We start from the raw sequence: 25,347 nt of genomic DNA on the forward strand, positions 1-25,347 counted from the left end.
TCTGGAGGTCAATGGGGGGGTAAAGGTGACGCGAGGACACGGGGGGAGGTCGTGTACAAAACCGTGTTTATTGCGGCGGGGTCACCCCCAAATAACCCCAAAAAAGGTGAAAAACCTAAAAGTGGCCTAAAAAGGGCCCCCAGGAGGTCCCTGCAGTGTCGGGGGGAAGGGGGGTGGGGAGCACAGTGCGGGGGGGGCTGCTGGGGCCCCCCCAAAGCGGTAAGGCACAGCCTGGGGGTGCCCAGGGTGGTGGAAGGGGGGAGGGAGGAGTAGGGACTCCCCTACAGCCCCAAATCGGGGGTCGGGGGGGGGGGTCAGGGCTGGCTCCGCTTCCGCAGCTCCATCACGAAGGCTGGGGGGGGGATGCAGTGTCATGGGGGGTCTGCAATAACCCCCCCATTGCCACTCTAAGCACCCCCATTTCCCCCCACCGACTTCCACATTACCCCTCATTGAAACCTCCCATTGCCCCCCCAAGGACTCCCCCCAATGACCCCCTATTCCCCCCCCCCAATGACCCCCCCATTGCACTCCACCTTCAATGATCTCCTCCTTCATCTTCTGCAGCTCCCTCCTCATCTCCTCTAGCAGCTCCTGGGGCAAAGGGGGCGGGGCAACAGGATGAGAATGTATTTAGGGGGACCCCCGACCCCCCCCCCAAATTCCGAACCCCTCCCCAGTACCTGTTTGATTCGCTCCAGTTCGGGCTCCTCAGTGGGAGCGGGGGGGTCGCTGGGGGCAGCTGGAGCGGCCGACTTCATCCTGGGGGGAGGGGAGCAGAAATAAGTTGGGAACCCCCCCAACCTACTTGGAACCCCCCAAACTGCCCCCCAAAACCCACCTGGGCAGCGTGTAGCTCCCCTTCTCCCACGGCCTCCGCATGGGTTCTGTGGGGAGAGGGTGCTGGCTGAGGGGCGTACCCCAAAAATGCCCCCCCCCAACCCCATCACCTCCCCCCAAACCCCTCAAAATGCCCTTAAACCCCCTCAAATGCCTCCAAAACGCCCCTAAACGCCCTCAAACCGCCCCTAAACTGGTTTAAAACGCCCCTAAAAGCATCCAAACGCCCTTAAACCCCCTCAAGCGTCCCGCCCCCCCAAGCTGGACTACATTTCCCATCATGCCCAGCAACGGGAGCGCGCCGCGGGGCACGCTGGGAGCTGTAGTCCTCGCCGCTCACCCGCGGGCTGCCCCTGGGTCTTAGTGCCCGACTCCGCCTCGTCCTGCGGGGACAAGAGCGAGGGGTCGGGGTGGGGGGGACACGGAGGGTGGACACAGGGGCGGTCCACAGGGATCTGAGGACAAGGGAAGGAGCAGCAGGATGGGTGGCAGCCCCCCTAGATCGGTATTTTGGGGGGGGAACCCCAAAATCGGTATTTTTGGGGTAAACCCCCCCAAAATTGGTATTTTTTGGGGGGAAAAGACCCCCAAATTGGTGTTTTGGGGGGGGCACTGACGTTGGTGACGTCCTCGTCCCTCTTTGGCGCTGGTTTGTCCCCCTGCAGCGTGGCTTTCCTCCTTGACGGGGGCAAAGAGGGGGTCGGGTCAGCGCGGGTACCCCCATTTGAGGGTACCCCCATTTGAGGGGGGCTCCCCCCATTTCCCCATCCTCCCCCCCCCCTCACCGTCGGGCCAGCATCGCGTTCATCTCCTCCATCAAACCCCCCCCCCCCGTGCCACCCCGGGCACCGTCACCCTTGGGGGGTGCAGGGGGGGTCCCCGCTCCCGCTGCCTCCTCCTGCTGTGACAAAGGGGGAGGGTGTGAAACCGAGCCCCCCCCCGCCATAGAAACCCCCCCCCCAATTCCTTGCCCTCACCTTGACCCTCCGGAGCTTGGCCCCCGCGATGGCAGCGGCGAAACCAGGCCCCCCCCCCCCCCCGGCAGCCCCCGGTAACGGGGGGGCCCCCGGGACCCCCGCGGCTGGGGGTGGGGCAGGAGGTGGGGGGGGTCCCGGCGGGGGTGGGGGACCAGGGGGCGGCGGGGGTGCTCCAGCGGGGGGGCCTGGGGAGGGTTATGGGGTGAGGGGGGTTATGGGGTGACCCCAGGTCAGTTTTGGGGCCCCCCCCCTCCCCATCACCAACCTGCGGCCGCCATGCGGTGCTCGGGGTCCTCCAGCGGCTGCCTGAGGGTTGGGGGGGGGTCAGCACCCATGGGGACCCCCGTAGGGTGGGGGGGACCCCGCAGTTTGAGGGGGGGGGCACCCACCTCTCCTGGGGGTCGGGGTCTTCCGCGCTGTCGGGGTCTGGCCAGGAAAGGGGGGTGCCTGGGGGGGGGGGAGGGGTGTCAAGGTGAGGCCATGGGGGGGGGGGGCTCAGGGTCATGGGGGGGTCTCAGGGTGCCCGGGGCCCCCCCCCTCACCCTCGTCCAGGGCCCGCAGCGCCCGGAGGACGGCGTCGGCGAAGGCGGCGGCCTCGCGGGGGGCGCCGAAGCTGAGCCCCCAGACCCGCCGCGCCTCCCGCCACTGGTGGAACTGCGGCGTCACCGCGCTATAGCGCAGCCCCCGGCCCAGCGGCAGGTTCAGCACCACCTGCGGGACAGCGGCAGCCGGGGGTGCCCCAGAGAGAGCCCCGGAGCCCATGGGTGAAGCATGGAGAGCCCAGCACCCATGGGTGCCCCATGGAGACCTCAACACCCATGGGTGCACCATGGAGAGCCCAGAGCCCGAGGGTGCCCCATGGAGACCACAGCACCCATGGGTGTCCCATAAAGAGCCCAGCGCCCAGGGGTGTCCCATACAGAGCCCAGTACTCATGGGTGCCCCCTGGAGAGCCCAGCACCCATGGGTGTCCCATAGAGAGCCCAGCGCCCAGGGGTGTCCCATAGAGAGCCCAGTACTCATGGGTGCCCCCTGGAGAGCCCAGCACCCATGGGTGTCCCATGGAGACCTCGACACCCATGGGTGTCCCATGGAGACCACCCAGTACCCATGGTTCCCCATGGAGACCATGGCGCCCGTAGGCGCCCCATAGAGAACCCCAGCATCCATTGGTGTCCCATGGGCACCCTCCCCGCACCCATGGGTGTCTGATGGAGACCCCTCCCAACACCCATGGGTGTCCCATAGAGACCCCAGCACCCATAGGTGCCCCATAGAGGACCCTCCCAGCACCCATGGGCGCCCCACGGAAACCCCCCAGCATTCATAGTTGCCCCATAGCCCCCAGCACCCATGGGTGCCCCATAGACCACCCCATGCCAAGCATTGCTCCATACCCCCCCCAGCACCCATGGGTGCCCCGCGGTCTCTACAGCACCCACGAGTGCCCCATGCCCACCCCACGCCCTATCTTGACCCATAGACCCTCGTACACCCATGGGTGCCCATAGAGCACCCTTATGCCAAGCATTGCCCCATACCCCCCCCAGCACCCATGGGTGCCTCACCTGCTGATCGGGCTGCATCTTGCGCCCCACCAGGCGGAAGCCGTGGGTGCCGGGGTGATGGAAGAGCTGGACACAGCTCAGGGCCTGCGGCCCCCCCCCCGCCGGCACCCACTGCTTGTGGGGGTCATCGTAGAGCAGCACGGCCGCCCGGGCGCTGCACAGCACCCGCTCGCTGCGGGGGGGACGGGGGGCACCCATGGGTGCTGGGGACCGCCGCTTATGGGGCCCTATTATAGGGACCCCCCTGCGTGCTGCACCCCCCCCATTGGAGGCACCAGCCCTGGGGCACCCCCGGACGCTGCCCCCCCCTTCCCGCCCCCCCTTTTCCTTCCTCTTCTCCCGGGGCCGCGACATCCGGGAGCGGGGGGGAGGGGGCCGGTGTCACCCCCTGAGTCCCGCTTGGTACCGGGAGGCTCCCGGTGCTCCCGGTATCCCCCAGTGCCCGGTCCCGGTACTTCCCGGTGCTCCCGGTGCCCCTTCCCGGTGCTCCCAGTGCTCCCGGTACCAATTCTCGGGGCTTTCCGGTGCCTCCACTACTCCCAATGCCCCCGGTGCCAGTCCCCGGTACTCCCGGTTCCCCCCGGTTCCAGTTCCCGGTATTCCCAGTGCTCCCAGTGTCCCCCGGTGCCTGTTCACGGTATTCCCGGTATTCCCGGTGCCCCCCGGTTCCAGTTCCCGGTATTCCCGGTGTTCCCGGTGCGCCCCGCAGCCGGTTCCCGGTGGCCCCCGGAGCCGGTTCCCGGTGTTCCCGGTATTCCCGGTGCTCCCGCCCCCCCGCTCACCTCATGCTGGCGGCGGCGACGCTGCGGCCAGGCCGGGCCCTTCCGGTGGCGGCGACGGGGGGGAAGGACCGGACGGTCCCGGCCCGAGGCCACGCCACCCCCCAGGCCACGCCCTACCGGATCCCGGTGCCCGGTGTCGGTTCCCGGTTCCCCGTTCCCGGTGCCCCGTGCACGGATCCCTGTGTCGGTGCCCGGTTCCCGGCGCTGGTTCCCGATGTCGGTTCCCGGTTCCCTGTTCCCGATGTCGGTTCCCGGTTCCCGGTGTCTGTTCCCGATTCCCCGTGCCCCGAGCTCGGACCCCGGTCCCGGTTCCCGCTTCTCTGTTCCCGGTTCCCGATTCCCGGCTCCCCTCGGTCCCGCCCCGGGCCCCGCCCGCCGCCGCCCCGCCCCCGCCGCCGCCGCCGCCGCCCTTTGTCCGCCGCCGTTGCCGCGGGCCCCGCCATGGCGGAGCGGTGATGGGCGGCGGGGCCGGCCCGGGGATAACGGGGCCGAGGGGAACCGGGAGCCTCATGCAGGGGCCGCCGCCATGGGGCAGGTCCTGGGCTTCGCCCACTGCAGTAGGAACCGGGAACCGGGGGCAGGGAGGGGCGGCGGCACCGGGAGCAGCTGCGGATGGAGGGGACCGGGATCGGGATGGAGAACCGGGAGGGACCGGGGATGGGGAACCGGGAACCGGGAGGTGCCGGCGATGGGGGAATAGGGATGGAGAACCAGAAGGGACCGGGAATGGGGAACCGGGGAGACGGGGATGGGGAACCGGGACGGGGGGACCGGGAGTGGCCGGGAACGGGGGCACCGCGGTAGGAACCGGGAACGGGGAGGGACAGGAATGGGGGGGAAGCGGGGCACTGGTTCGGGACTGGGGGGACGAGGAGGGTCCGAGGACAGGGATAACGGGGGCGGCGGCACCGGGAGTGGCCGGGAATGGGGGTATAGGGATGGAGGAACCGGGGATGTAGGTACCGGGATGGAGGGACCGGGGATGGGGGGGGTACCGGGATAGAGCGACTGGGGATGCGGGTACCGGGGATGGGGGGTACAGGGGATGGGAGGTACCGGGAAGGGGGGGTACCGTGGATGGGGGGACCGGGGATGGGGGTACCGGGGATGGGGGGTACCGGGAAGGGGGGTACCGTGGATGGGGGTACCGGGGATGGGGGTACCGGGAAGGGGGGTACCGGGGATGGGGGTACCGGGGATGGGGGTACCGGGGATGGGGGGTACCGGGAAGGGGGGGTACCGGGAAGGGGGGGTACCGTGGATGGGGGTACCGGGGATGGGGGTACCGGGGATGGGGGGTACCGGGAAGGGGGGGTACCGGGGATGGGGGCACCGGGGATGGGGGGTACCGGGAAGGGGGGGTACCGGGGATGGGGGTACCGGGGATGGGGGGTACCGGGAAGGGGGGGTACCGGGGATGGGGGGTACCGGGGAGGGGGGTACCGGGGATGGGGGTACCGGGGATGGGGGGTACCGGGAAGGGGGGGTACCGGGAAGGGGGGGTACCGGGGATGGGGGTACCGGGGATGGGGGTACCGGGAAGGGGGGGTACCGGGAAGGGGGGGTACCGGGGATGGGGGTACCGGGGATGGAGGGTACCGGGAAGGGGGGGTACCGGGGATGGGGGTACCGGGGATGGGGGGTACCGGGAAGGGGGGGTACCGGGGATGGGGGGTACCGGGAAGGGGGGTACCGGGGATGGGGGTACCGGGGATGGGGGGTACCGGGGAGGGGGGTACCGGGGATGGGGGTACCGGGGATGGGGGGTACCGGGAAGGGGGGGTTCCAGGACACCGGGGTACGGCGTGACGGGGGGAGGGGGGCAGTGCTGGAGCCGATTTGGGGGTGCCGGGACAAGGGGGATCCCCACGGCCCCACCCCCCTTTTGTGTGTCCCCCCCCCAGAAGAGGCTCCGTCCACGGCCTCCACCACCCCGGACTCCACGGAGGGTGAGCGCGGCCGAACCCCCCCTTTGGGGGCGCAGATTTTGGAGGGGGGGGAAATCCCAAACCCCCCCCATTGACCCCCCGCAACCCCCCCAAAGGTGGCCCCGAGGAGCCCGAGTTCCCCCCCGAGCTTGCGGCAGCCTCGGAGCCCCCCGAGGAGGAAGAGGAGGATGAAGATGGGGGGACCCCCCCCCGGACCCCGCTCCGCGAGCTCACCTTCTCTTACATCGCCTTTGGGGGGGGGGGCAGCGCCCCCCAAACCGAGCCCGGTCCCCGCTGCCGCCGGGACCCCCGTCGGGGCCGCTCCCCCCGCCTGGGCTCGGGCCCCCTTCCCCGGGGGCCGGACCCCCATTTAGGGGTCAGAGCCCCCCCAAAGAGGCCCGGGGAGCCCCCGGCCCCCCCCGGGGGGGGGCTGGAGGTGGGGGGGGCCCTGCCGGTGAGGGGGGAGGCCGAGATGGAGGAGCCCCGGATGAGGCCGGGTATGGGGGGGGTTGCGGGGGGGTCATGGGGGTCCCCCAAGAGGGTGTGGGGGCAATGGGAGCTCATGGAGGTCCCCAAGGGGGTCATTGGGGGTCATGGGGGGGTCCCCAAGGGGGGCTGGGTGTCGTGGGGAGGCCTCAGAGGGGGCTGGCCACAATGGGGGGGTCATGAGGGTTCATGGGGGTGTTCTCAAAGGGGGCTGGGGGCAATGGGGGGTTACAGGGGCGAATGGAGGCCATGGGGGGGCCATGGGGTGGTCCCTAAGGGGGGGTTGGGAGCAATGGGGGTGTCCCCAATGTGCACTCGGTGCCACAGGGGGGCCCGGGGGGCGTCTCGGCTACGGGGGTGTCCCCATAACCCTTTGACCCCCCCATTCCCTCAGCAGCCCCCCCCCAGCCCGCAGGGGGCGCCCCGCAGCCGCCCCCTCCCGCGCCCCCTGCGGAGCCCCCCCCGAGCCCGGACCCGCCTCCGGCGCCCCCCGACCAATCAGCGAGCCCGGCGGGCGCTGATGTGCTGGGTGAGCAGCCAATCAGCGCCCCGGGGAGCGGCCCGCGGGGGGGAGCTCAGGGCGGGGGGGGGCCCGGGGTCCGGTTGCGGGGAGGACCCGGGCGGCGGCGCGGGATTGGCCGCTAAAAATAGGGGTGACCCCCCCGGGCCCCCCCGGCAGCGCCAGCGGGAGCCATGGAGAGACAGGGTGGGGGGGCACCGGGCAATGGGGGGCAATGGGGGCAATGGGGGGGCACTGGGAGGCACTGGGAGGTCTCCAGGGGGGCACTGGGAGGAGTGGGTGTCACTGGGGGGGCACTGGGTTTACTGGGAGGCACTGGGGGCTACTGGGAGCAGTGAGAGGCACTGGGGGCACTGGGATGCAGTGGGATGCAGTGGGGGGGGTCCCTAGGATGCAGTAGGGGGGTCACTGGGATGTGGTGGGATGCACTGGGAGCACTGGGGTTCATGGGGATCCAACTGGATGCACTGGGATGCGGGGGGGGGTCATTGGGATGCACTGGGGGGTGCTCATTGTGCTCTGTCCCCGCAGTGTGAGAGCTGCTGCGCTGGGATGCACTGGGGCTCATTGGGAAGCACTGGGGCTCATTGGGAAGCACTGGGGCTCATTGGGATGCTCTGGGGCTCATTGGGAAGCACTGGGGCTCATTCGGATGCTCTGGGGCTCATTGGGAAGCACTGGGGCTCATTGGGATGCACTGGGGTCCATTGGGAAGCACTGGGGCTCACTGGGATGCACTGGGGTCCATTGGGAAGCACTGGGGCTCATTGGGATGCTCTGGGGCTCATTGGGAAGCACTGGGGCTCAGTGGGATGCACTGGGGTCCATTGGGAAGCACTGGGGCTCATTGGGATGCACTGGGGTCCATTGGGAAGCACTGGGGCTCATTGGGATGCACTGGGGTCCATTGGGAAGCACTGGGGCTCATTGGGATGCTCTGGGGCTCATTGGGAAGCACTGGGGCTCAGTGGGATGCTCTGGGGCTCATTGGGAAGCACTGGGGTCCATTGGGAAGCACTGGGGCTCATTGGGATGCACTGGGGTCCATTGGGAAGCACTGGGGCTCACTGGGATGCACTGGGGCTCACTGGGAAGCCCTGGGGTCCATTGGGAAGCCCTGGGGCTCACTGGGAAGCACTGGGGCTCATTGGGATGCTCTGGGGCTCATTGGGAAGCACTGGGGTCCATTGGGAAGCACTGGGGCTCATTGGGATGCTCTGGGGCTCATTGGGAAGCACTGGGGTCCATTGGGAAGCACTGGGGCTCATTGGGATGCACTGGGGCTCACTGGGAAGCACTGGGGTCCATTGGGAAGCACTGGGGCTCATTGGGATGCACTGGGGTCCATTGGGAAGCACTGGGGCTCACTGGGATGCACTGGGGCTCACTGGGAAGCACTGGGGTCCATTGGGAAGCACTGGGGCTCACTGGGATGCCCTGGGGCTCACTGGGATGCCCTGGGGTCCATTGGGAAGCACTGGGGTCCATTGGGAAGCACTGGGGCTCATTGGGATGCACTGGGGCTCACTGGGATGCACTGGGGTCCATTGGGAAGCACTGGGGCTCATTGGGATGCACTGGGGTCCATTGGGAAGCACTGGGGCTCACTGGGATGCACTGGGGTCCATTGGGAAGCACTGGGGCTCACTGGGATGCACTGGGGTCCATTGGGAAGCACTGGGGCTCATTGGGATGCACTGGGGTCCATTGGGAAGCACTGGGGCTCATTGGGATGCACTGGGGTCCATTGGGAAGCACTGGGGCTCACTGGGATGCACTGGGGTCCATTGGGAAGCACTGGGGCTCACTGGGATGCACTGGGGTCCATTGGGAAGCACTGGGGCTCACTGGGATGCACTGGGGTCCATTGGGAAGCACTGGGGCTCATTGGGATGCACTGGGGTCCATTGGGAAGCACTGGGGCTCATTGGGATGCACTGGGGTCCATTGGGAAGCACTGGGGCTCATTGGGATGCACTGGGGTCCATTGGGAAGCACTGGGGCTCATTGGGATGCTCTGGGGTCCATTGGGAAGCACTGGGGCTCACTGGGATGCACTGGGGTCTATTGGGAAGCACTGGGGCTCACTGGGATGCACTGGGGTCCATTGGGAAGCACTGGGGCTCACTGGGATGCACTGGGGCTCATTGGGAAGCACTGGGGCTCACTGGGATGCACTGGGGTCCATTGGGAAGCACTGGGGCTCACTGGGATGCACTGGGGTCCATTGGGAAGCACTGGGGCTCACTGGGATGCACTGGGGTCCATTGGGAAGCACTGGGGCTCACTGGGATGCACTGGGGTCCATTGGGAAGCACTGGGGCTCATTGGGATGCACTGGGGTCCATTGGGAAGCACTGGGGCTCACTGGGATGCACTGGGGTCCATTGGGAAGCACTGGGGCTCACTGGGATGCACTGGGGTCCATTGGGAAGCACTGGGGCTCACTGGGATGCTCTGGGGTCCATTGGGAAGCACTGGGGCTCACTGGGATGCACTGGGGTCCATTGGGAAGCACTGGGGCTCACTGGGATGCACTGGGGTCCATTGGGAAGCACTGGGGCTCACTGGGATGCCCCGGGGCTCACTGGGCTCTCCCCGCGCTCGGTCCCCGCAGTGTGGGAGCTGCTGCTCTGGCGGGACCCCGCTCGCTCCGCGCTGGTTCTGCTCTCGCTGCTGGCGGGGCTCGGCTGCCTCGCGCGCTTCAGCGCCGTCAGCGTCGGCGCCTACGGGGCCCTGGCGGTGCTGGGGGTGACCCTGCCCCGGCGCCTGCACCGGGCGGCGCTGCGGGCGCTGCGGCCCCCCCCGCACCCGGCTCCGCGGTGAGTGAGGACCCCCCCCCCCCCCCCCTCCAGCACCTTGGGGCGTCCCCATCCCCACGGTCCCAACGGGGTCCGTCCGTCCCCCCCCCCCGGCCCTGCCCCATGGGGCGTCCCCATCCCCATCCCTGCCCCATAGGGAGCCGTCGGAGGCCGCGGTGGGGCTGAGCCCCGAGGAGCAGCAGCGCTGGGCCCGGCGCCTCGCCCGGCACCTGAGCGCGGCCACACGCACCCTGGCCCGGCTCTTCCTGGTGCACAGCGTCCCCGAGTCACTTAAGGTGGGGACATGGCGGGGGGACATGGGGGGATGTGGGGTGCAGGGGGTGCCGGTGGCGGTGCCGGTGACGATGGTGGCCCCGGGCACAGTTCGCCTTCTTGTTCTACCTGCTGACCTACGTGGGGGCCGTCTGCAACGGGCTGACGCTGCTGGGAGCTGGTACGGATGGGGTGGGAATGGGGATGGTGATGGGATGGGGTGGGGATAGGGATGTGATGAGGACAAGAAGAGAGGGGGATGGAATGGGGATGGGATGGAGATGGATGGAGATGGGATGGGGATGGGGATGTGATGGGGAGAAGGGATGGGGGTGGGATGGGGATAGGGATGGCATGGGGATGGGGACAGGTCATGGGTATGGGAAACAAGGGACATGGATGTAGCGTGGGGACAGGGACATAGAAGGGGGCTGGGAGATAAAGGACACAGGACGGGAACATGGTGTGGGGACAGGGACATGAGACAGGGACAAGGGATTTGGGACTGGGACATGGGAGAGGGATGGGGCAAAAGGGACACGGGATGGGGACACCATGGGGACACCATGGGGGCATGGGATGGGGACACCATGGGCACACCATGGGGACATGGGATGGGGACACCATGGGGACATGGGATGGGGACACCATGGGGACACCATGGGCACACCACGGGCACACCATGGGGACATGGGATGGGGACACCATGGGCACACCGTGGGCACACGGTGCGTGATGAGCTGCTGCCCACCCAGGCGTCATCTGCGCGTTCACCTTCCCCGTGCTCTACCGGCACCACCAGGTACACGGGGGGATACAAGGGAGGGGGACATGGGGGGGACAAGGGGGTCCTGGAGCAGGTCTGGGGGGGGCCGCTTTGCCCCTCTCCGCCCCATGTCCCCCATTGCCCCCCGTGCCCCCAGGCCCAGATTGATCAATACGTGACCCTGGTGCGGAGCCACCTGAGCCACCTCCGGGCCAGGTCAGAGCCCCCCCCCGCACCCCAAACCCACCCCTGCCCCCCCCCAAAACCTCTCCGAGGGGGGGTTATGGGGTGCCCCCGGGGGGGGGGGGTTGGGGCTCCCCGGCTCCCCCCAGCTCCGCTCTCCTGCAGGATCCAGGCCAAGCTCCCCAGTGCCAAAGCGAAGCCGCAGTGACCCCCCCTGTGCCCCCCCCCGCCCCGAGGTGACAACGGAGGGGGCGGGGGGGAAGAAGCCGGGGTCCCCCCCCGGCCCCCCCCGTCCTGTGGGGGGGTCCCACTTTAATAAAGACTCTTGTGACAACCGGGGTGCAGTTGGGGACACGGGGGGGGGGGGGTAAAGAGGGGGCACTGGGTGACCCCGCGTGACCCTGCGGACCCCTGTGACCCCCCCCGTGTCCTCCGCCAGCGCCGCGGAACGCGCGGGAACCCGGCGGCGCAAGCCCCGCCCCTTTCCCACCCTGGCCCCGCCCCCATCGGGCCCTGGCCCCGCCCCGCCCCGTTGCCAAGGACACCGCGGTTGCCGCGCGACGTAAACACGGGACGCCGGACGTGGTGACGTCACCGGCATGGAACGCCGTCGCCGGGCGACACGCGCGTGTTTACAGCGTGGGGGGGGGTGGAAGAGAGCGAACAGCGAACGGGATAGGGACCGGGATACAGGGATAGGGATGGGATACAGGGATGGGGACCGGGATACAGGGATGGGGACCGGGACACAAGGATGGGGACCGGGATACAGGGATAGGGACCGGGATAGAGGGATAGGGACCGGGATACAGGGATGGGGACCGGGATACAGGGATAGGGACCGGGATACAGGGATGGGGACCGGGATACAGGGATAGGGACCGGGATACAGCGATGGGGACCGGGATACAGCAATAGGGACCGGGATACAGGAATGGGGACCGGGATACAGGGATGGGGACCGGGATACAGCGATGGGGACCGGGATACACCAATAGGGACTGGGATACAGGGATGGGGACCGGGATACAGCGATGGGGACCGGGATATAGGGATGGGGACCGGGATACAGCTATAGGGACCGGGATATGGGGATACAGGTATATGGGGACACTGAGACACCGGGATACAGGGGTATGGGGACACCAGGATATGGGGACACTGGGACACCAGGATACAGAGATACAGGGATATGGGGACACTGGGACACCAGGATACAGGGATATGCGGACCCTGGGATAGAGGGATATGAGGGCACCAGGACGCAGGGATATGGGGACAGGGATACCGGAACACCGCGGGGAACCCAGCCAGGAACGGAACAAAGACAGGGACACCGGGGAGAGCCAGGCAGGACATCGGGACACCGGGACGGAGGCAGGGACACAGAAGCTGGGACAGGGACACTGGAATAGCGGGACACGGGGGAGAACCCGGCCGGACCCAGAGACACCGGGACCCGGAGGGAACCTGTCTGGGACCGGGATACTGGGGCTGGGACACTGGGGAGAGCCTGACCGAGACCAGGGTACCGGGACAATGGGGGTAACCCGGCAGGATCCCGAGACACCGGGATACAGGGACCAGGACAGCGATACTGGAATACCGGGACTGGGGACCCCGGGATAACAGGACACTGGGACTGGGTCACCGTGATCCGGGAGGAACCTGGCCGGGACCGGGACACAGGGACTGGAACCTGGAAAGGGACCCCGGAGGGAATGGGAGCAGGACACGGGGACACCGGGAGAACGGAGAGAGCCCGGCCGGGACCGGGACACCGGGGCTGAGACCCCGGGGACAACAAACGGGAACACCGGGGCTGCCCCCCCGGCCCCGCCCCCCCGCACTGAGGGCGGGACTTGCCCTGATGAATAAACGACCGATGAATGAATGAATGAAGGAATGAATGAATGAATGAGGGGGCGTGGGAACGGCTCCCCCCCCCCCGCTCCCGGTGGCCTCACCGTGACTCAGCGTCGGTTCCCGCCGGTGACATCAGCCCCCGGTGTCCAATAACGGGACCGGACCCCCCAAGGGAGGCTCCGGTTTGTCAGGACCCCCCCTCCGTCCATGGACCGTGGCCCTGCACCCCGGTACCGGGACCCCACTCCCGGTGTGCGCCCCCCCGTTACCGGGATATCTCCCCTCCCATCAGTGGGGTCAGCGCCCGGGACCGGGGCATCCCCCCCGGGATGGTCCTTTAGGGGTTACCGGGGGTTAAAGGGCGTTTCCGGGGGGGGGGTTGGTTACCGGAGGGGAAAAAGGGGTCATGGGGGGGGGGGGTCACGGGGTGGGGTGGGGTCACCGAGGGGGTCGCGGGGGGGTTACCGGGGGGTCACCGGGGAGTTACCGGCGTTGGGGCCCGGACGGTTCAGGCCGTTTCTAGAACCGCGGCGGCCGTTTCTATTAATACGCGTTTTCGGCGGCGGCGGCGGCGGCGAAGGGATTCCCTGTGACGTCATTGCTAGGATACCAAACAAACACTCCGAGACAAGCCCATATATGGCTAATTGCGTCACAGGAACTCCGGAGGAGGCGGGGCGAGGGATCCCCCCCGTTCCCCGCCCGTAGCGGAGCCTCTTAACGGCGGCGGCGGCTCCAGGGGCCTCAGAACGGCGGCGGCGACGGCGGCGGCGGCGACCGCGGGGTCCGGAGGGTCCCGGGGGTCCCGGGACAGCGGCGGCGGGGGCCGTGACGTCAGCGCGGGGGGCGGAGCCTCGCCGTATAAAGTGCCGGCGCGGCGGGCGAGCGGTTCATTCATAAAATAGCGGAGAGCGGGGGGCGAGCGGCGGGGACCGGGCTCAACCGGACTTTGCACCGGCGGAGAGGATGTACCGGGGCTCGTAACGGCCGGACCGGAGCCTGGGAAGGGATTTACCGAAGCTTGCAGCGCCTCGACCGGGACTTTGCACCGGAGATCCGGAGCCCGGGGGACGGACACGGCGGGGTTGGTAGAGGCGAAGCGGAGCTTTCTATCGGATAACCGGAGCCTGGGACGGACGCACCGGGGGTTGTAGCAGCGGAGCGGGGCTTTCTACCGGACAACCGGAGCCCGGCACGGCTGCACCGGGGCTTGTAGCAGCGAACCGGGGCCTTATACGGGGTAACCGGAGCCCGGGAAGGACGCACCGGGGCTTATAGCAGTGAACCGGAGCCTGGGACGGACGCACCGGGGCTCGTAGCCGCTCACCGGAGCCTGGCTCGCACCCACCGGGCTTATAGCGGCTGCAGCGGGGTTTGGAGCAGCGAATCGGGGCTTTCTACCGGAGATCCAGAGCCTGGGACGGACACACCGGGGCTTATAGCAGCGAACCGGAGCTTTATACGGGACACCCGGAACCTGGGACGGACGCACCGGGTCTTATAGCAGCGAACCGGAGCTTTTATACTGGACAACCGGAGCCTGGGACGGACGCACCGTGGCTTAGAGCAGCGATCTAGGGCTTTGAACCGGAGACCCAGAGCCCGGCACGGGCGAACCGGAGCTTTACACCGGACAACAGGCGCCTGGCGCTCGTAGCCGCTCCCCGGGCCCGAACTGACCCCGTTCACCGGGGGTGCCCGGGATGCCGGTAGCGTGACCCGCAGCCTTGGCGCGGCGGGGCGGCCCCCGCGGCCCCGGGGCCATGTACCAGGGCTTCCCCGGGGACTACGACTCGGGCTCCCGGTGCAGCTCGTCCCCCTCGGCCGAGTCCCAGTACCTCTCCTCGGTCGATTCCTTCGGCAGCCCCGCGGCGGCGGCGGCGGCGGCAGCGGCGCAGGTGGGTGCTGCGCGGCGGCGCCGGCAGGGGGCGGCCGGGAGCAGTTAAAGGAGGGGGGGGGGGGGGGGAGGCGGGGTCGTGCGTAAACGGCGTGACGCGCGCGCGGGGGGCCCGCCGTGATGACGCGGCGCACGTACGGCGCGCGCGGGGCTATTTTAGACGCCGCCGCCACGCGCCCCCCCCCCCCCCCCCCGCCCCGCGAGCCTTGTTGCTAGGCAACGGAGCGGCCGCGGAGGGGGCGGGAGAGGGCGCGGGAAGCCACGCCCCCTCCCGCGTGGCCACGCCCCCTCTCCCAGCGCTGCTGCGCCCCCTGCTGGCGCGATGTCGCACTAGGGTTCCCCCCCCCCCCCCAAAGGGAGGATGGGGGGGGTGTCGAGCATCCCCCCACCCCCCCCCCGTTATAACGGGGTGATACCGGGGGGGTTCAATGCCAACCAGCCCCTGGAGGGGGGATTGGTGCCCCCCGCACCCCGTTTTAAGGGTGCTGGGGGGGTTTAGAGGGTCCCCCCCACTTAAAGGGAAAAAGGGTGGATAGGGGAGACCCCGAGGTTGGGGGTGATGGTGCATGATGGTTGGGGGGGGCTGGCACATGGGTGCGGGGGCACGAGGGTGGCTTAAATCAGTGCCAGGGACTCGAGGGCATCATTGCCCATGGGTGCCAGGGCATTGAGGGTGGCATAAATCAGTGCCAGGGACTCGAGGGCATCATTGCCCATGGGTGCCAGGGCATTGAGGGTGGCATAAATCAGTGCCAGGGACTCGAGGGCATCATTGCCCATGGGTGCCAGGGCATTGAGGTTAGCATAAATCAGTGCCAGGGACTCGAGGGCATCATTGCCCATGGGTGCCAGGGCATTGAGGGTGGCATAAATCAGTGCCAGGGACTCGAGGGCATCATTGCCCATGGGTGCCAGGGCATTGAGGTTAGCATAAATCAGTGCCAGGGACTCGAGGGCATCATTGCCCATGGGTGCCAGGGCATTGAGGGTGGCATAAATCAGTGCCAGGGACTCGAGGGCATCATTGCCCATGGGTACAAGGGTGGTGTAAATCAGTGCCAGGGACTTGAGGGCATCATTGCCCATGGGTACCAGGGCATGAGGCTGTTGTGCATCAGTGCCGGGGGCTCTTGCCCGTGGGTACCAGGCACATGAGGTTGCTGCGCACCGGCACCGGGGACCCTCACCCACGGCTCTGACCTGTCCCGTGTCCCCGCAGGAGTGTGGCGCACTGGGGGACATGCCCGGCTCCTTCGTGCCCACGGTGACGGCCATCACCACCAGCCAGGACCTGCAGTGGCTGGTGCAACCCACTCTCATCTCCTCGGTGGCCCAATCACAGCCCCCGGGGGCCCCCATGGCGCACCCCCCCCCCCTCGATCCCTACGACCTGCCGGGACCCAGCTACTCCACACCGGGCATGGGCGGCTTCAGCGCGGCACCGGCACCGCCAGCACGGCCCAGCCGCGTGCGGCCCCGGCGCAGCCGCGAGGAGACGGTGAGTGCCGTGGGATGGGATGGGGGGGTGAGGATGGGGCAAGGGGGTCACCAGGGTCATGGTCCCGTCCCTTTGGGCAGTTGACGCCAGAGGAGGAGGAGAAGCGCCGGGTGCGCCGGGAGAGGAACAAGCTGGCAGCGGCCAAGTGCCGGAACCGGCGCCGGGAGCTGACGGATCGGCTGCAGGCGGTGAGTGAGAGGGATGGGTTGGGATGCGTGGGGTGGGTGGGAAGGGGGTGAGTTGAGGTCATTGGAAGGGGACGGGTTGAGTTGAGGCCATTGGAAGGGGACGGGTTGAGTTGAGGCCATTGGAAGGGGACGGGTTGAGTTGAGGCCATTGGAAGGGGACGGGTTGAGTTGAGGCCATTGGAAGGGGACGGGTTGAGTTGAGGCCATTGGAAGGGGACGGGTTGAGTTGAGGCCATTGGAAGGGGACGGGTTGAGTTGAGGCCATTGGAAGGGGACGGGTTGAGTTGAGGCCATTGGAAGGGGACGGGTTGAGTTGAGGCCATTGGAAGGGGACGGGTTGAGTTGAGGCCATTGGAAGGGGACGGGTTGAGTTGAGGCCATTGGAAGGGGACGGGTTGAGTTGAGGCCATTGGAAGGGGACGGGTTGAGTTGAGGCCATTGGAAGAAGGATGCAGGGACGCAGGATGGACACCTAGGGATGCAGGGACATGGGATGGATGCAGGGACATGGGATGAGCACAGAGGGATGCAGGATGGACACCCAGGGGTGCAGGGACATGGGATGAGCACAGAAGGGCGCAGGGACATGGGATGAGAATAGAGGGATGCAGGGACCTGGGATGGATGCAGGAGCATGGGATAAGCACAGAGGGATGCAGGGACACAGGATGGACATCCAGGGATGCAGGGACACGGAATGAGCACAGATGGGCACAAGGACATGGATGGACATGCAGGGATGCAGGATGAGCACCCAGGGATGCAGGGATGCAGGATGAGCACAGAGGGATGCAGGGATGCAGGATGAGCACAGAGGGATGCAGGATGAGCACAGAGGGATGCAGGGATGCAGGATGAGCACAGAGGGATGCAGGGATGCAGGATGAGCACAGAGAGATGCAGGGATGCAGGATGAGCACAGAGGGATGCAGGGATGCAGGATGAGCACAGAGGGATGCAGGGATGCAGGATGAGCACAGAGGGATGCAGGGATGCAGGATGAGCACAGAGGGATGCAGGGATGCAGGATGAGCACAGAGGGATGCAGGGATGCAGGATGAGCACAGAGGGATGCAGAGATGCAGGATGAGCACAGAGGGATGGAGGGATGCAAGATGAGTACCCAGGGACATGGGATGGAGGCAGGGCCGCAGGACGGGTGCAGAGGGCCGCAGGACGGGCGCAGAGGGCCGCAGGACGCGCGCAGAGGGCCGCAGGACGGGCGCAGAGGGACGCAGGACGGGCGCAGAGGGCCGCAGGACGGGCGCAGAGGGCCGCAGGACGGGCGCAGAGGGACGCAGGACGGGCGCAGAGGGATGCAGGATGCGCGCAGAGGGATGTAGGACGGGCGCAGAGGGACGCAGGATGCGCGCAGAGGGATGTAGGACGGGCGCAGAGGGACGCAGGATGCGCGCAGAGGGACGCAGGACGGGCGCAGAGGGACGCAGGACGGGCGCAGAGGGACGCAGGACGGGCGCAGAGGGACGCAGGACGGGTGCAGAGGGACGCAGGATGCGCGCAGAGGGATGTAGGACGGGCGCAGAGGGACGCAGGACGGGCGCAGAGGGACGCAGGACGGGCGCAGAGGGACGCAGGATGGGCGCAGAGGGATGCAGGACGGGCGCAGAGGGACGCAGGACGGGCGCAGAGGGACGCAGGACGGGCGCAGAGGGACGCAGGACGGGCGCAGAGGGACGCAGGACGGGCGCAGAGGGACGCAGGACGGGCGCAGAGGGATGCAGGATGCGCGCAGAGGGATGTAGGACGGGCGCAGAGGGACGCAGGATGCGCGCAGAGGGACGCAGGACGGGCGCAGAGGGACGCAGGACGGGCGCAGAGGGACGCAGGACGGGCGCAGAGGGACGCAGGACAGGCGCAGAGGGACGCAGGACGGGTGCAGAGGGACGCAGGATGCGCGCAGAGGGACGTAGGACGGGCGCAGAGGGACGCAGGACGGGCGCAGAGGGACGCAGGACGGGCGCAGAGGGACGCAGGATGGGCGCAGAGGGACGCAGGACGGGCGCAGAGGGACGCAGGACGGGCGCAGAGGGACGCAGGACGGGCGCAGAGGGACGCAGGACGGGCGCAGAGGGACGCAGGACGGGCGCAGAGGGATGCAGGATGGGCGCAGAGGGACGCAGGATGCGCGCAGAGGGACGCAGGATGGGCGCAGAGGGACGCAGGACGGGCGCAGAGGGACGCAGGACGGGCGCAGAGGGACGCAGGACGGGCGCAGAGGGACGCAGGACGGGCGCAGAGGGACGCAGGATGGGCGCAGAGGGATGCAGGACGGGCCCAGAGGGACGTAGGACGGGCGCAGAGGGACGTAGGACGGGCGCAGAGGGACGTAGGACGGGCGCAGAGGGATGTAGGACGGGCGCAGAGGGACGCAGGACGGGCGCAGAGGGACGCAGGACGGGCGCAGAGGGACGTAGGACGGGCCCAGAGGGATGCAGGACGGGCGCAGAGGGATGCAGGACGGGCGCAGAGGGATGCAGGACGGGCGCAGAGGGACGCAGGATGCGCGCAGAGGGACGCAGGATGCGCGCAGAGGGACGCAGGATGCGCGCAGAGGGACGCAGGATGCGCGCAGAGGGACGCAGGACGGGCGCAGAGGGACGCAGGACGGGCGCAGAGGGACGCAGGACGGGCGCAGAGGGACGCAGGACGGGCGCAGAGGGACGCAGGACGGGCGCAGAGGGACGCAGGACGGGCGCAGAGGGACGCAGGATGCGCGCAGAGGGACGCAGGACGGGCACCCGGGGCCCCGGGCTGGGCTCAGGGCCCGTCTGACGCCCGCCCCGCGCAGGAGACGGACCAGCTGGAGGAGGAGAAGGCGGAGCTGGAGTCGGAGATCGCGGAGCTGCGCAAGGAGAAGGAGCGGCTGGAGCTGGTGCTGGCGGCGCATGCGCCCGCCTGCAAACTGCCCTTCGGGGCCGCCGAGGTGAGCGCCCTGCGCAAGGAGGAGCCGGCGCCCGGCGCCCAGGGCCCCTTCCCCGCCTGCTGCTTCGCGCCGCCCGCGCCGCTTAACCCCAACCCCGCGTCTCCGTTTGTGTTCACCCACCCAGAGGGAGCCTCCTGCGGAGCCTCGCATCAGCGGAGCAGCGGCAGCGACCAATCCTCGGACTCCCTGAGCTCCCCCTCGCTCCTCGCGTTGTGAAACGGGGGGGCCCCGCTTGGCCCCCCCCGAGCGCGGGAACCAACCCCTCCCCCCCCCCCCCCATCACCACCAACCCCCCGTGCATCCCCCGTCCCCCTCCTTCCGTCCCCCGGCTCGTGGCTTCTTGGGACCCTTGGCTCGTCGAGGGGGGGGAGATGGAGGGGTCCGGGATAGGTCCTGGATGGGTCCTGGATGCTTTTGGATGGGTCCTGGATGGATTCTGGATGGGTCCTGGATGGATTTTGGATGGGTCCTGGATGGATTTTGGATGGGTCCTGAATGGATTCTGGATGGGTCCTGGATGCTTTTGGATGGGTCCTGAATGGATTCTGGATGGGTCCTGGATGGATTTTGGATGGGTCCTGGATGGATTTTGGATGGGTCCTGGATGGATTTTGGATGGGTCCTGGATGCTTTTGGATGGGTCCTGAATGGATTCTGGATGGGTCCTGGATGCTTTTGGATGGGTCCTGAATGGATTCTGGATGGGTCCTGGATGGATTTTGGATGGGTCCTGGATGGATTTTGGATGGGTCCTGGATGGATTTTGGATGGGTCCTGGATGGATTCTGGATGAGTCCTGAATGGATTCTGGATGAGTCCTGAATGGATTCTGGATGGGTCCTGGATGGATTTTGGATGGGTCCTGAATGGATTCTGGATGAGTCCTGGATGGGTCCTGAGTGGATTCTGCATGGTTCTGGGTGGGTCCTGAGTGGATTCTGGATGGGTCCTGAGTGGATTCTGGATGGGTCCTGAGTGGATTCTGGATGGATACTTGATGTTTTTGGATGGATACTGGATGCTTTTGGATAGGTCCTGGCTGGGTCCTGAATGGTTCTGAATGGAGCCTGAATGAATTCTGCATGGGTCCTGAATGAATCCTGCATGGTTCTGGATGGGTCCTGAATGGCTTCTGAATGGGTCCTGGGTGGGTTCTGAATGGGTTCTGGATGATGGCTCCTTGATGGCTTTGGGATGGAGCCTTGAGGTTCCAGGATAGTTTTTTGGGGGTGGTTTGGAGCAGTTCTTTGAGTTCTAGTTTTCTTTTTTGGTGGTTTTTGGTGGTTTTTGGTGGTTTTTGGTGGTTTTTGGTGGTTTTTGGTGGTTTTTGGTGGTTTTTGGTGGTTTTCTTTTTTTTTTGAATGGTTTCTGATTTTTATCTTTTTGATGGGTTCTGATTTTTTTTTTTATTTGAGGGTTTTAAAATTTTTTTATAGTTATTTTGGGGTTTTTTAATGATTTTTGGTGGTTTTGATTTTTTGGATGGTTTATGATGGGTTTTGATTTTTTCGGATGATGGTTTGGGTTTTTTTGGATGGATTTTTATTTCCTTTTTTTCGTGTTTTTTTTTTTTTTTTAATCTTTTCGGGTTGTTTTGGATGGTTTTGGATGGTTTTGGATGGTTTTGGATGGTTTTGGATGGTTTTGGATGGTTTCGGACACATTTTGGGTGCTCCCCCCCATTTCACTCCATTTCTCGGACGGGCTGGGCTCCCAGCGAGGCTCAAGGGCAGCTTTGCCCAGCCCTGGATGTGCTGGAGGTGCCCATCGGGTGCTTTGGGGGTGCCCAACCCCGTCCCCCCCCATCCCAAGGGGTTCCTGCACCATCTCCGTCCCTTTGGGGATGGCTCCTGCCCCGTTTCCCGTCACCTCCGAGGTGCCCGCCCCTGGTCCCCATCACCCCATGGGGGTCCCTGCAGCATCTCCGTCCCTTTGGGGATGTTCCCCCGCCCCACGAAGGTCCCTGCATCATTTCTGTTGCTATGGAGATGTCGGAGTCATCTCCGCCGCCCACGGCGGGTGTCCGTGGGGCATCTCCTTCACCCTGGAGGTACCCACATCGCATCTCCCCCCCCTTTCGGAGAGCCCCTGTGGCTCCTTCCTCACCCCAGAGCTCTTTGTGCTCCATCCCCGCCTCCCCATGGGGCTCCGTGCGGCATCTCCAGCACCCAGCGGTGCCCATGCTCCGTCCCCACCGTTCCATGGGGTCACTGAAGGATCCCCATCACTTTGGGGGTGCCCAACCCAACCTCCATCACCTTGGGGGGGGGGCTCCTGTGCCACCTCCATGGTGTCCCCATCCCCTCGGTTGGGGGTCCCCAGCCCCATTGCTGCTGCTGGGCCCCCCCTTTGCCCTCTCCAGCACCCCCAGCACTGGGGGGGGAGGGGGGCTCCCGTCCTGCTTGTGTGTGTGTGTGTGTGTGCGTGCGTGTCCCCAACTGTGAAGCCTCTGCCCCATTGTCCCCTATGGTGTCCCCTGTGGTGACCGAGCTTCGCCGCCGCCTCTGTCCTCGTCCCCCCCCCTTTGGGTCGCGTCGCACCGCGGGAGATGTTTAGTTTTTTATTGACGATGGGTTTATGGATCATTATGGATCATTGTGGATCATTATGGATCATTATGGATCATTGTGGATCATTGTGGATCATTGTGGCTGTGCCTGGTCCTGGGGCCACCCCCCGGCCCCACCGCGTCCGCGCTTCACCCATCCCAACGTGGCCAATAAAGCAGCTTCGGATCGGCCCCCCCGGCTCCTGTGCGCCTTGGGGAGGGAGGGTGGGAGGGGGAAGGCCGCGGAGGATGATGGGGACTGGGGACAGGGACCGTGGGGCTATGGGGACAACGGGGCGGCGGGTCAGGGGGCCTGGGGACACGGATCTGAGCGGGCTCTCTCCCCATTGGCCCGCCCGCCTGCCAATCACCTGCATGGGTGGGCGGGGCTTGGCGGCACAAGCTCCGCCCCCTGCTGAGCTGCGGGCGGCCGCGAGGGGGCGCGAACTGGGGTGCGTATTCCCAGTGTAGGGATCTCTATTCCCACTTTAGGGATGTTTATTCCCAGTTGGAAGTGTCTATTCCCAGTTTAGGGATGTCTATTCCCAGTTGGAAGTGTCTATTCCCAGTTTAGGGATGTCTATTCCCAGTTGGAAGTGTCTATTCCCAGTTTAGGGACGTCTATTCCCAGTTGGAAGTGTCTATTCCCCGTTTAGGGGTCTCTATTCCCACTTTAGGGATGTCTATTCCCATTTTAAGGGTCTCTATTCCCACTTTAGGGGGGGCCATTCCCAGCCCCTGACGTCAGGCCCGCAGTGATTCACACAGAGCACACCCCTCTGTGTGTCCCCCCCCCGAGGTCCCCCCCGATCCCTTCCCGACATTCCTGCCCGGCGAGGCCGCTTCCGTCCCCGCGACCCTGACCCGTTATTTATAGCCCTCGCCGCTTCCTGGCGGGAGCCGGATCCGGCACAAGCCTATTTTGGGAATGGAAGAGGCTGGAAAACTGCGCCCCCCCCCCCCCCCCCCCCCCAGCCCATCCCGGGCTGGGCTGAGACCTGGCACCAGCTCATGGCACCAATGGCAGCCAAGGGACGCAGTGGTGGAGCCGCGGGGTCCCGGCACCGGTTGGGGTCTGGATCCGGGTCCGTGTCCGTCCCCCCCCCCGGGGATGCCGGGAAGCGGGAGCGGGTGGATTCCCGGCCCAGCGCTGGCGCGCGGCTGCTTCCTTCCTCGCACAAGGAGCCGCATCCTGCGCGGTGCTGGTGGGGCTGTGGGGTGCGGAGGGAGCTGGATGGGGATGGGATGGGGATGGGGATGCAGCGGGGCTGGCGGCTGTCGACGCGCACCCATAGGAGCCGCCTCAGAGACGCGGGCGTCGTCGGCGCAGCCGGGCCATGGGTGCGAGGCGCGGGAGCTGGAAGGGCAAACAGCGCCCAGCACCGGGCACCGGCAGCTCGGCGAAGAACGCGCGGTGCCGCGACGGCGATGCCGGGGCCAGCGGTGCCGGGGCCACGGCCCCCCCCCGCTCCAGGTCCCGCAGCACCCCCAGGATCTCGTGTCTGGCCGAGGGGCTCCGTAGCCCCCGTGCATCCAGCACCGCTGCCACGTGCTCCCGCCTGCGGGTCACCGGTGGGGTCAATGGGTACCAATGGCACCAATGGGTACCAATGGCATCAGTGGGTACCAATGGGTGCCAATGGCATCAGTGGGCACCAATGGGTGCCAATGGCATCAGTGGGTACCAATGGGTGCCAATGGCATCAGTGGGCACCAATGGGTGCCAATGGCATCAGCGGGTACCAATGGGTGCCAATGGCATCAGTGGGCACCAATGGGTGCCAATGGCATCAGTGGGTACCAATGGGTGCCAATGGCATCAGTGGGCACCAATGGGTGCCAATGGCATCAGTGGGTACCAATGGGTGCCAATGACACCAATGGGCACCAATGGTACCACCCCCACAGTGAAGGAGGTGGGGATGTCCCGATGGGCTCCATCACTCACCGGACATCAGGGAAGTCCCTCGCCAGGACCCCGACCTCCATCTGCAGCGCGGCCGTGTCCTCCAGTACCAGCAGCTCCCGCAGCCGCGGCACCACCGAGTCCAGCCACGGCGATGCCGAGTCCTGCCGGCGGACGGGGCTTGGGGATGGGCTCCTCTGATGGGAGCACCCGAAGGGACACCCCAAGAGCACGCAAAAGGCACCCAAAGGGCACCCAAGGGGCACCCAAAGGGGTGTTCTGGCCCTTACCAGGCGGGTGAAGAGCTCGCGGAGCTGCCGGGCCTCGTCGCCGAGGCGCGCGGCCACGCGGGCGCGGGCCTTGGCCGAGGTGCAGACCACGCGCCCCGACAGCAGCGGCCGCACGTACTCCAGCAGCACCCGGCGGTGCAGGTCGCTCACCAGCACCTGCGGCAGCACCCATGGGCGTCGTTCCAACCAGCACCCAATGGATGGGCACCATGAGCATGGCACCCATGGGCGTCACCCCAAGACCCAGCACCCACCTGGTAGGGCTCGTGGTGGAGGGGGCGAAGCTTCTGGGCGAAGCTGGTGATGAGCATCACGATGGAGTCGAAGGCGTCCGAGCTCGTCAGCCACTTGCGCTTCATCAGCTTGTTGAAGTAGGGCTGGGGAGGGGAGAGGGGCTGGCATCCAAGGGTGGCACCCAAGGAGGACCCAATGGGTGGGCACCATGATGGGCACCAACCAATGGGCACCATGAGCATCATACCCGTGGGCATCACCCAAGTCAACACCCAACCAAGGGGCATCATGACCATTGCATCCATGGGCATCACCCAAGTCAACACCCATCAATGGGCACCATGGGCATCGCGCCCATGGGCATCACCCAACTCAACACCCATCAATGGGCACCATGGGCATCGCGCCCATGGGCATCACCCAAGTCAACACCCATCAATGGGCACCATGAGCATCGCACCCATGGGCATCACCCAACTCAACACCCATCAATGGGCACCATGGGCATCGCGCCCATGGGCATCACCCAACTCAACACCCATCAATGGGCACCATGGGCATCGCGCCCATGGGCATCACCCAACTCAACACCCATCAATGGGCACCATGGGCATCGCGCCCATGAGCATCACCCAACTCAACACCCATCAATGGGCACCATGAGCATTGCACCCATGGGCATCACCCAACTCAACACCCATCAATGGGCACAATGAGCATTGCACCCATGGGCATCACCCAACTCAACACCCATCAATGGGCACCATGAGCATTGCACCCATGGGCATCACCCAAGTCAACACCCATCAATGGGCACCATGGGCATCGCGCCCATGGGCATCACCCAACTCA

At 66.6% G+C, this 25,347-nt stretch overlaps 3 protein-coding genes across 4 annotated transcripts; 2 read left to right on the plus strand and 1 right to left on the minus strand.

Moving 5' to 3' along the window:
* Positions 1-77: 77 nt before the first annotated feature.
* VASP (vasodilator stimulated phosphoprotein) lies at positions 78-4,504 on the minus strand. 2 transcript variants are annotated; one of them, XM_080636098.1, is made up of 13 exons: positions 4,168-4,504; positions 3,386-3,557; positions 2,360-2,528; positions 2,207-2,264; positions 2,083-2,123; positions 1,818-2,002; positions 1,626-1,741; positions 1,458-1,518; positions 1,181-1,223; positions 842-887; positions 684-762; positions 537-594; positions 78-352 (listed from the first exon to the last, which is right to left on the minus strand). In XM_080636098.1, exons 1-13 carry the CDS (start codon positions 4,170-4,172, stop codon positions 315-317), a joined length of 1,071 nt encoding a protein of 356 aa, XP_080492224.1. In that variant the 5' UTR covers positions 4,173-4,504; the 3' UTR covers positions 78-314. The 2 variants fall into 2 exon arrangements, with proteins under 2 accessions (XP_080492224.1, XP_080492223.1); XM_080636097.1 differs by having other exon boundaries at positions 1,181-1,295.
* Positions 4,505-4,602: 98 nt separating this feature from the next.
* On the plus strand, positions 4,603-11,360 carry RTN2 (reticulon 2). Its single transcript, XM_080635974.1, has 10 exons — positions 4,603-4,724; positions 6,072-6,116; positions 6,212-6,592; positions 6,979-7,110; positions 9,719-9,923; positions 10,060-10,198; positions 10,287-10,356; positions 10,931-10,977; positions 11,099-11,157; positions 11,290-11,360. The coding sequence occupies exons 1-10, from the start codon at positions 4,694-4,696 to the stop codon at positions 11,330-11,332; spliced, it is 1,152 nt and encodes a 383-aa protein (XP_080492100.1). The 5' UTR covers positions 4,603-4,693; the 3' UTR covers positions 11,333-11,360.
* Positions 11,361-14,753: 3,393 nt separating this feature from the next.
* On the plus strand, positions 14,754-19,764 carry FOSB (FosB proto-oncogene, AP-1 transcription factor subunit; the record flags this gene model as incomplete). The annotated part of the gene is made up of 4 exons (XM_080636012.1): positions 14,754-14,888; positions 16,107-16,385; positions 16,466-16,573; positions 19,383-19,764. The coding sequence occupies 4 exons, from the start codon at positions 14,754-14,756 to the stop codon at positions 19,731-19,733; spliced, it is 873 nt and encodes a 290-aa protein (XP_080492138.1). The 3' UTR covers positions 19,734-19,764.
* Between the last annotated feature and the right edge of the window lie 5,583 nt (positions 19,765-25,347).

The sequence above is a fragment of the Psittacula echo genome, assembly GCF_963264785.1.
Source record: "Psittacula echo genome assembly, chromosome: 29".
In the NCBI taxonomy this organism is placed as follows: Eukaryota; Metazoa; Chordata; class Aves; order Psittaciformes; family Psittacidae; genus Psittacula; species Psittacula echo.

What these genes read in the sequence shown, in the direction of transcription:
- VASP (XM_080636097.1), bottom strand. An exon ending in GACCCAGGGGCAGCCCGCGG is followed by an intron (nt 888 to 1,180) that starts GTGAGCGGCGAG and finishes CTCTCCCCACAG; the next exon opens with AACCCATGCGGAGGCCGTGG. An exon ending in AACTGGAGCGAATCAAACAG is followed by an intron (nt 595 to 683) that starts GTACTGGGGAGG and finishes CCTTTGCCCCAG; the next exon opens with GAGCTGCTAGAGGAGATGAG.
- RTN2 (XM_080635974.1), top strand. Translation starts at nt 4,694, where the DNA reads ATGGGGCAGGTCCTGGGCTTCGCCCACTGCA. An exon ending in CACCCCGGACTCCACGGAGG is followed by an intron (nt 6,117 to 6,211) that starts GTGAGCGCGGCC and finishes ACCCCCCCAAAG; the next exon opens with GTGGCCCCGAGGAGCCCGAG. An exon ending in GCGTCCCCGAGTCACTTAAG is followed by an intron (nt 10,199 to 10,286) that starts GTGGGGACATGG and finishes CCCCGGGCACAG; the next exon opens with TTCGCCTTCTTGTTCTACCT.